Consider the following 10762-nt stretch of genomic DNA (forward strand, 5'->3'; position numbering starts at 1 on the left):
GTTGGGATTCCCCCTCATATATAAAGGGGATCTTTGTCATTTTGTAGACATCTGTTGCTCAATACTAAATACACAAGAACATTCTCTCTGCTCTCTAACATATTCTCTTGATCTCATTACTTCCATTTATTGCTTATATTCATTGTGTTCTATTTATTGTTCTTCATTTATTGCTTATCATTGATCATAAAGAGCCATCACCGTATCTCTCATAAAGTGTTAGTCCTCCCTCGATCGTTCTAAGCCGGTCGCCCAACTCGACCCCGAGGCCTTATAAACGATCGCTCGAGGCCCCGATCTCCAACTGTTTGGTTCGATTATCATACTGTCTCTAAGCTACAATCTTGATTTCTAGTCTTTTACTTAGCATCCATTGCTTAACAACTAGCATAAAAATAGATCACGTATTTTTAGAACCACAAAATCAAATTTAATTGTAATTACCATTTTCACGGTAAACAGAGCCAAAATTGAGTATGGAATTTGATTATTAAAAATAATAATATGATTTAAAAAAATAACAAAAAAGAAGAAAAAGGGAAAAAATAAAAATAAAAAGGAGAAAAAGAAAAGGATAAAAAAAATAACCAATTACCCACACAAACTACAATGGGTAGGAAAGATAATTAGTTTAATGGATAGAAAAATAAATGGTTAGACAAGGATAATTAGTTTAGTTTTTATGGGTAAAGCTATAAAACTCTCTTTAATAAACAAGTGGAGAAGAGCTTTATTTAGGAATTATTGGTAAGAATTTTGAGATGATTTGGCATTTTTACAGTCCGAGATCAGCTAGCTAACTCGTAGTTGCGCCGACTGGCCCATTAAAGGGTAAGTGCTCCTGCCGAAAGAAAGGACTAGACATATGCAATAGCTAAGGGGTCGTCTGATACGATGGATAAGCAAAAGTAATTCTAGGATAAAATTTTAGTACCGCCTTATCCCTTTTGATTACTAATTCTAGGATAATTATCCCAGGACTAAAAATAATACTGAAATAATTTATACCTATCAAAGAGTGGAATAGTAATCCCAGAATAAGTTATCCCATGATAAAACGGTAAATTGGCAATCTCGTGATTGATATAACATACCAAACAATCAATAAGAAATAATACCAAGATAACTAATGCCAACATAACTAATCGCACATAACTTGTCGTCAAACCAAACGACACAAGGCCATCTTTAGCTCACCTTGATAGTGGTCCTCAAACAGAATACTATAGTCGAGGGATTAAAAGCAAGAGACATAGAAGTAAGTGAATAAATCATGTTGCTGGTAGTATTTAAATGTTCAATGTCATATGTAAGTTCATCGAATGGAGCAGAGTGAGTCCCCTTCAGGAATTACTAGCAGCACTAGTAGTATTGTTGGCTGTAGTAAAAATGCATAGAGGAGCTCCTGCTACTGGTGAATCAAGAAAAAGAAATCGGGAACAAATGCAGTTTGATTGATACATGGAATTGCATAGGCTACTCACGCACCGTCGCATGTCTTGCATTAATCTTAAGAAGATCTTTTGTTCAAACAACTACTAGTAGTAATAGGGATTAACTAATACCTGTTTTGGTATATAACAAACAGCTAATCCCACTGCTAAAAGATTGAAGTCATTGTTCCTTTCAGTCTAATCCATTTGGTTGCAGTAGCACAATAATACCAACTGCAGTATCTGGTAATGGTAAAAGCTTCTTACTGTGATGAGCATACTGAAAAGCAAAATCAATATGCATAGGGGTGTACAAATCAAACCGACAAACCGCACCAACCCGATAATCCGAGTCAAACCGAGAAAAAAACCTGACTATGGTTTGGTTTGATTAGGTTTGGTGTTGGAAAAAAAAAACCCGACCATATTTGGTTTGGTTTGGTTTGGTTTTAACTAAAAAACGTCAAACCGAACCAAACCAACTCAACTTTATATGTATAGAAGTTTTAAATATATTTAATACATAAAAATATTTATGGTAGTGTAGTTTATAAATATTTCTTAGGCTTTTTCATAATTTTATCTTTTAACGTATTATTTCAAACTTGGGCTTATAATTTTTGGATGCTCCAATAAGTTTTAATGTACATAAATGTTAGTAACTCAAATAAATCTTAAACCAAAATCAAATCAATACTAATGCTAATTAAAGACATTCAATTCGATTGTACTATGAATGAAAATAGTGTTGGATATCTATTTTTTAGTTTTTTCATAGTTTAGATAAAATGTATAACTTATTTTTCTTTTAGTGGTTAGTTAGGTAAATAATAGTACTTATTAGTCATAATTTTAAATTATGTTTGTTTTCATTATGGCTTATTAATAATATTTATTTTATGCGATTTTGTTATCTTTATTGTTGAATATTTTAATACAATGCCATGATTCATCTCATATTTATGTTATTTCATTGAAAACACCTTATATAGTTATGTCTTACTAGGATTAAAGAAATATTTGGAGCAAAAATTTTACGTTTTATGCTATGAAGACTTTATGAAGAAGAAAAAAAACCGAAAAAACCGAGATTAAAAAATCCGACTTTTATTGGTTTGGTTTGGTATTTAATTTTAATAACCCGATACAATTGGTTTGGTTTGGTGATTAGAAAATCAGAACCAACGACCTATGTACACCCCTATGCACGATCCTTCAATTCGGTTCTAACACCAAAATTCACCACAAATACAACACACAAAATAAAGGGGCAGGGCACAAGGGCTTTGGATGTAGGGTGGAGATTACAACTAGAAGAGATGCACTTGTTTAAACGAGAAATGGGAATTCCCAATGTTTGGGAAATGCAAGTCAACTGTTGCTGAGTGCTACTCAAGTATAGCATCCTAACAATGTTGGAAGTAAAATTTATTTATAATCATTATCTTGGTAAGTGCTCGTTCATTGTTTATACAACATACTAGACATTTCAACTAACTTCGACTATCTAAGAAGTTTCGTGCTCTAGAATCAACATCCATCTGATACAAGATAATACACATGCACCAAGTGTCATGCTTTTACGGAAGCTGTTATCTCCGGTTCTCAGCTTGCTCGTGAAAATTGGTTGTAATTATTCCTGCTTGTCAGCATCACCATCAAACTTGTTCACAGTTTCAGCAGGAATATTATCTGATGAAGCCTCGTTACAAAGATCAGCATTTTCTGATGGCTTGACACTCTCTGATGCACCACCTTCTGCTGGTTTAGCAACGTGATTATTTGCTTCGACATGTTCAATATTAGCTGTCCCGTCGCTTACAGGCACTACTGTCTGCTTGACAGTCCCAACCTTAACATATTTGCTCATGAACTTGTATTCCCAATCCTGTAACGCGTCAAGCTCAAATGCACCAAGCCCAGATATATCACCAGTGAGATCTTTTTCCTCAAAGGACATCTTGGCAAGAGCTCTACTAGCATCCTTTCCAGCAAACAATGCATAAGGTCCACCAGGTCCATAGAACATTCTGCATAGACACAGATTTAGACACAAACATGTGGTGACAACACCTATTGTAGGAAAACTACTGCAAAAACCAAAAATCCTCCCAATTATTTCAAACTCATCTCAGATATTTGATTCCGGGGACTATGTCCTTGATGAATTCAGTCTATAATCGGATTGACAGAATTATGAAGAAAACAATTTGACCTCAGAATTCTCATATGAGAACTTTTAAGATTCTGCTGAAAAAAATGAAGTTACCAAGTGAACATTTCCAAATCAAAAGATATTGAAGTCCTGAAAATGATATCATAACTAGTAGAACACTAAATAGTTCAAACTAAAGAAAAGAGTTAAATCTGAAGCAATTAGCTTCAGCTTGACATGATTTAATAAAATCAAGAAAATCAAGAAAAGACAAGATTTCCTTGATGGCGGAGAGGTTTGTTGAAAGGGCTAGAGGTGCATCGTCATTGATGGAAAGGGGTGTTGAATTTATGCCAATACCAATGAAAAGATTTGAGAAATACAGGAGGCGAGCACATTGGCATTCATATTTACAATATTGCGACGAGCGAAATATTTTTGAAGTTCCCACCGCTATCCATCAAAACCGGGGAATAATACTCACCGTAAATGAAGCCAGAAGGTTATGCTCTTGGGGGAAATGGTTCATCTACCACATGCCATGAAGTGCTTTCAACATACAGGTTTCACGGCAACCAGCTACGTTGATAAAGAATATAGTGTTGCTGCATACTTAAACACATATAGTGGACAGTTGCAGCCAGTGGGTGCTAAGCATTATTGGCCGGCGGAACCATTTAAAATGGTGTGTAACAAGGACCTAAGGTATAGCGCCTGAAGCTAGGGCGTTACATATATTTTGGTTCCCAGTTTCTTTTTCCACACATTTTGGTTCTTTGAGGCCAAAAGAACCACATTTTGGTTCCGGCCTCCTCAAATTACCTATCATATTATATATAATCTAGGACTCATATATAAGGAGCACCTCTTGTACATTATTAATCAAGTTAATGAGACGTTCTTTTCTATTTCACAACCCTATCTCCTCCATAATCCAAGCGTGAATTTGAACTTTCTTCCATGCAACAAGCACGTTGAGTGACTACTTTCTCTGTGTCCATAATGTTGATATGAATCTTCTCTATTTTGTGTAAAAAGTGGACGTAGGAAAATGATCAACGTCTTAAAATATGTCATGGTATAGCTACCTCAATCAATTCCTTTATGATTCTAGTAAAAAGTTTCCGATTAATGCATAGCTTGACTTACCTACGGAGATGAAAACAAAGAATCTTCAGTAGTATGCATTTTATGCAGGTCAATGTGCTAACTACAAATGAGAAACATACATTACTAAGTTCGCCAAAAATTTAAATACCAAAATTTCTACCTAATTATACTCCCAACATGAAAATGCATATTCTAATAACCAACTTGTGTACAATTTCTTTTAGTAAAGTGAACTATTTGATGTTTAATAGAATATAGCCATATTAAAATTGCAAAAATGATGTGGATTGATTATCACATTCATTAAGAATATCCAAATCAAGACAGCTCATCATTTTTGAATTTGGGTCAACTTCGAAAAGTGATGTATATACCAAACTATTCTTCCAGCTTTAATTTGTCTCATGTGCACTTGTTGACAAGTCACAAGCACTTATAAGTACACTTTTAAAACTATTTTTGTGAATGAGTAATTAAACATTGACCATATTCTTGATAATTACTCAATTTTTGGACTTCAATAATAATTTTACAAAGTGTAATGGTAAGTGAATGTGACTTGTCAACAAATGCACACGTAAAAGATGGACGATATAATTAATTTTGTAAATTGGTCTTCACAGTTGACCCAACTAAAAAGTAACGAGATGCTTCATTACAAAAAAGAAAAGTACTCTTCCATCCTAATCTATGTGGAAAGGAAGAGTTTTGAAGCTTGTGGTCTAAAACAAGTCATGGATATTTATCTGGCTATAAATCATCTCATTAAAGGTAAAATTAGAAGTTTAAAGTTAATTATTTTTAAATATAGAAAAGTGATATTCTTTTTTGTACAGACTGAAAAGCAAAGTGTGTCACACAAAATGTGACAGAGGAAGTAATGAGATATCATGATTTTCTATCCTCTTTTTCACGGATGATGCATGTTAGGAACGATCCATATTGCATTACAAATTTAGTATGGCTACTAAAATATTCTATTGAACATAACATAGTTCACTTAATTTATTAAATGAAATGGTAAAATAGTTGAATGTTATTATATGTTTTCTCATGTTGGACTCTAACTAGGTATACATTTTACATTTTAAAGTTTTGATTAAATTTATAGTAAATTTTCTCATCAATATTTAGTACAATCAACAATATGAAATATATCAATATATCAATATATACATACACACACACACATATATATATATATACACACACGTCAAGCTATGCATTAATAAATAAACTATCTACTCTTTATTCTAAAGGCATTGGTCTAGGTAGCAGTTGCAATATAGCCTGATGACAACCTCTTTGAGGGTGATGATTGTTTTCCTATGTGCACTTCCAACACATGATAGCGGATTCATTTGTCAGAAGGGAAAGCTCATCAAAACCGTGCATGTTCATGGTGGAGAGCTTGACTCGACGCTTGCAGTTTCAAGGAGATATGTGTTGCCATTTTGGAATGAAAATACTGAAATTAACATAAATGTGATGTATTCTTATTATTAATTGAAATATTAGTTTAAATAAAAATTTGTGCGAAGTCAGGTCGAGATGTAAAAAGGATTCAAAAAAAGAGAAAAGAGTTCTGTTTTAAAATAACATAAATTTTCTTGAACCTTCCAATACTGCTACTCTGCTTAAGTAATATTTGAATGTACACATACTAATATTTTTTACAAAAGTAAACTTGACATAAGAATAAGAAAGTAACAAAAAGCACCCAAGGGTATGGCCTAGTGGTCAATGAAGTGGGGGGAGAACCATGAGGTCTCAGGTTCAAATACCCGTGGAGGAAAAAAGAACTAGGTGATTCCTTCCCATCTATCCGAACCTGGGTGGATAAAGTTATCTGGTATCCCGTAGAATTAGTCGAAGTACACGCAAGTTGACCCGGGCAACACGGTTATCAAAAAAAAAAAGGTAACAAAAAAGAACTTATTAACTTAAAAAATTGGAAGTATTTCTCCTTATAATATATTTTTGTTTATTATGCTTCACTTTTAGTATTTACTAGTGTTAGTGTACGCGCTTTGCGCGTGACCCTATCTCAAAAGTAAAAACTTATTTAAAATTTATCTTTGAGTTATAAAATTAATAAAAGTATAAGTTCCTAAAAAGAATTAATATGATCGTGTATAATTAAATCTATAATGAAAGAATCCAACATAAATACTCAATTATCAGTTAATAATTCAACTTAAAATTTACACCAATGACTAAAATTAGAATTGAATGTGTGTATTTGGCTTTGAAGTGTCTATGATTTATTCTTTCAACCAGGTCTCATGAATTTGATTTTTTTATTTTTGTTGTGTCTGTATAATCAATTTTCATTTATATTGGGACTTTTTAAAAGTAAGTCTAATTTAATTAAAAGAATATTTAATATTTTAAACTATATTGAAAACGGGGACGCGAAAAAGATCGGTTAGGAAAATATAGGAATTGAACTTTTATCCAAGTTAAGTAGCAGTTGTATGGTAGCGAGGAAAGTTGATTGTTATCTCTGTAGCAGCGGGGCTACCGTCCCGTGCATAGATTTTGTTTTTATTTTGTTTGTGAGTTGTTTATAATTTCAATGGTAATAAAAGTTTTTAATTACCAAAAAAAATAACTGAAAAAAGAAAGGAGAAGAGCATTCAAAGATTACTAAAGATAGGTTGAGTAAATGGGGAATGCAAGTTGATCAGGAGTGTGTACTGTGTACAAAAGAGCATGAAACTATTCAACACCTATTCTTTTAGTGTTCCTATGCAGCTAAATTGTGGGGCAATCTGTTACAATGGCAAGGTATAAGGAGAGCAGTATATGGATGGACTGAGGAGTTAGCATGGGCTGAAAAATGGGTGAAGAGACAAAATGCAAACACTGAGCTGTTCAAGATGGCACTGGCAGCATGCGTATACCATGTATGGCAGGAAAGAAATGCCAGGATATTCAAAGAGAAGGCCAGAAAATGGGAGATACTGGGCAAACGGATTATACAGGAGTTACACTGTCGAAGCAACAAACAAGTAGAGAAAGCACTATGTAGATTAGACTAGTATTCAATGTAATTAGTTCAAAAGATATAGCTATAGAAAGGTAGTCAAGGGGGGAAGTAGTACAGAAAGGCTTAGGATATATGTAAAGGATTATTGCTTTGCTTGTAAATATTTTCCCTGGTAAATGAAAATTGTTAATTACCAAAAAAAATATGACGTCTTCGTGTTCATGCTATATACGATATATTATTCAAATTTAATGATACAATTATAATAGAGAGATAATTATTTATGGCAAGGAAATAACATAGTATGCATAATTGCATATCTCTTGTATTTAGATAGCTACACTGGCGAAATTTTTTCTCATGCTACAACAAGGAGAGAAAAAGGTCTCCAAATCATAAAATAAAATAAAAAATTAAAAGTGGGCATGCTTACATGTAATCCGTTAAAATTTAATAAGAAAAAGGAATGCATAAACATGTCAAACTATGAAAGGAAAAAAGGACTTCAAAACCTAAAAGGAATGGAAAAAATCCTAAATATTAGGAAAATAATTAATTATCTATTCTTAAATATAAGGAAACTAATTAAATATTTATTCCCAAATATTAGAACTATTAAATGACCGTTTCGTCTAATGTAAAATTAAATTTTAAAGGGTAAAAAAGGCGAACGACATTTCGCTAAGGGCCTTCGTGCTTTTAATATAGTATAGATAAAGTCTCGTATTCATTCAATAAAAAAAAAGGCCCTATTTGTTTGCACTCAATGGATGTCTAGATCTAAATAAAATAATCTCAGCCTATTAATTGCATTTACTTTTTTCTTTCACAACCATTTATTAGCTGTTAACGAATCTTAATACCATTAAGACGTTCACTTAAATCCATGTGAATGTAACCTTTCACCGCAATATATATTATCACCGCCGAGCACCAACCCACAACCACCTCCACCACCTCCCACATCCACAACCATCAACCAATACCATCAAACCACCAACCACCTCCACCATCAACCACCCCAACGCCTCCACAACTGACACTAGCCACAACCAACAACCACCATTCCTAACCACCACCAACAACTACCTCCATCACTAGTTACTACCAGCAACCGCCTCTACCACTAACCTCCACAACGCAATCACCACCAACAACCACCTTCACCACTAGTAAGCACCACCAACCATATTGCCAACTTTTCCCACATCCATCACCTCTGGCCACCACCATTGCCAACCTCCTCCATATAACCACGGCGACCATAACAACCTTACAACTATCATTGTCGACCACCACCACCGTCAATCACCGCCGCTAACTTTTAGAGTGTGATTCATCAAACAAACAGTTTATATAGCACCATACAATTAAGATTTTCTCTAATATTTTGTGGATATAATATTTATTAGCAGTAATTTACTGAGTTCTATATTTGTCAGTTTTTAAATACAAATATATTATCCACATTCAAATACAGAAAAACCAAACGACTTTAATTATTCAGTGCTCATATTAAAAGGCAAGATCTTAATATTCATACGTATATTCAGATTCAGAATTCTTTATCATAATAAAATTAAAGAGAATCTTACGGCCTTGGATTAGACCTCAATCCTTATGGACCCAGGCTAGCAAATTGACCCACTTAAACAACCAATCGATGTATCCTTGCAAAAGGAAATCTTTAAACTAGACCTTTTTGCTCTACGGTGTTGGATAGAGAAAGCAAGCTAAGAAGGAAAGCATATCGAGTGACGCACCTACACCACTAACTCCTAATTACCTCCTTTATTCAACAAATTTCCAATTCCACGTTGTGTAATTAGCAGATTAAAGTGTCTAAGGACTTCAGTAAAGTTCACACAATTTTTTTTAATAAGAAAAAGCAATTCACAGTAACTTGAAAGAAACAGAAAAAAGGGAGATTGATTCTACCCCTTGTATTAGGCACTTTTACAGGCACCTTTTTATTCTCCAAAGTCAAATAAAAGCCTTTTCATAATGGATCAAGAAAAGGCAATTAACTGAACAATCACGAATAAAAACTTCCACAGAAAAAGGAAAAGCCAAAAAATCCTAAAAACTCAAAGAAAGATACCAAAAATTATCTAAAATGCAAAACTTTAAAATCAATCAAAAACCTTCGAAAATTAGCATAAAACACTAAAATACAAAGGAAACAAACCTGCTTTGAGAAACATCATAGATCTGACCTTTGATAGCCATCAACAAAGGCTTCTTAGGATCAGACCCATCATACTGTTTCAACTCCTCTTCAGATATTTCACCAAGCTGAACAGGAGGGGGAAGAGGCTCCATTTGTTCCTCAAAATTTCTAGACCTTTGGTGGTGAACATTATCAGGTGAGCTGAAAAACCCTGAGACAACATAGTACAAAGCAAGACCCAAAGCAACAACTGTGAAAAAAGTTGTAGGGGAAAGGCCTGTGTAGTCAAAGATTGAATCTTTCAAGTTTTCCCATAGCTGCAGGGCCATAGTTCTTTATTGGATGTGTAAGGGAAGTGGGGCGAGAAAAACAAAGAGGTTTTAATTGGGGTTTGTGAGATAGAGGGGAAAGGAGTGTCAAGTGTGGACCATTTGAGATGTTATGTTGTTTTTGGACTGTTTACCAACTTTGTGATTCCATAAATGAACTCAAAACAAATGTTCTGCTTTCTTGTAAACAATAAATAAATATTTTTTTTACTAACTAATGAAAATTTAAAATAATTCTCTCAAAAGTAAAAAAGCAAAACGAAAAAATTAAATCATTTTGTAATTCGAATGCCACATACTAGTAAAGTAGTCCAAAGTTGAATACATAGAAATATTTTACCGGCATCTTGTATTTGTTTGGAATCAATAAATTTATGAAATTTGTCATTTTACGTAAATATTTATCATTTTGTTTACCCTAAAAACGGATAACAATTGAATTTATACGTGATATAACTTGGCACAAATTGAGAAAATATATATATTAGTATTGAAATTGACTGTAAACCAAATAAATGCAAACCGAACGAGTCGAACAGCCTTAGCCCTCGAGTTAAATTACCCTTGAACCAA

General features: G+C 33.5%; 1 protein-coding gene across 1 annotated transcript; it reads right to left on the bottom strand.

Moving 5' to 3' along the window:
- Positions 1 to 2830: 2830 nt before the first annotated feature.
- Positions 2831 to 10316, bottom strand: LOC109210950 (membrane steroid-binding protein 2-like). Its single transcript, XM_019374434.1, has 2 exons — positions 9879 to 10316; positions 2831 to 3463 (listed from the first exon to the last, which is right to left on the bottom strand). The coding sequence occupies exons 1-2, from the start codon at positions 10187 to 10189 to the stop codon at positions 3067 to 3069; spliced, it is 708 nt and encodes a 235-aa protein (XP_019229979.1). The 5' UTR covers positions 10190 to 10316; the 3' UTR covers positions 2831 to 3066.
- Between the last annotated feature and the right edge of the window lie 446 nt (positions 10317 to 10762).

The sequence above is a fragment of the Nicotiana attenuata genome, unplaced genomic scaffold (assembly GCF_001879085.1).
Source record: "Nicotiana attenuata strain UT unplaced genomic scaffold, NIATTr2, whole genome shotgun sequence".
Lineage (NCBI taxonomy): Eukaryota > Viridiplantae > Streptophyta > Magnoliopsida > Solanales > Solanaceae > Nicotiana > Nicotiana attenuata.

Coding starts and splice junctions, on each gene's coding strand:
- LOC109210950 (XM_019374434.1), bottom strand. CDS start 10,189: ATGGCCCTGCAGCTATGGGAAAACTTGAAAGATTCAATCTTTGACTAC. Junction 3,464..9,878: donor TATGATGTTTCTCAAAGCAG/GTTTGTTTCCTT, acceptor GTGTCTATGCAG/AATGTTCTATGGACCTGGTG.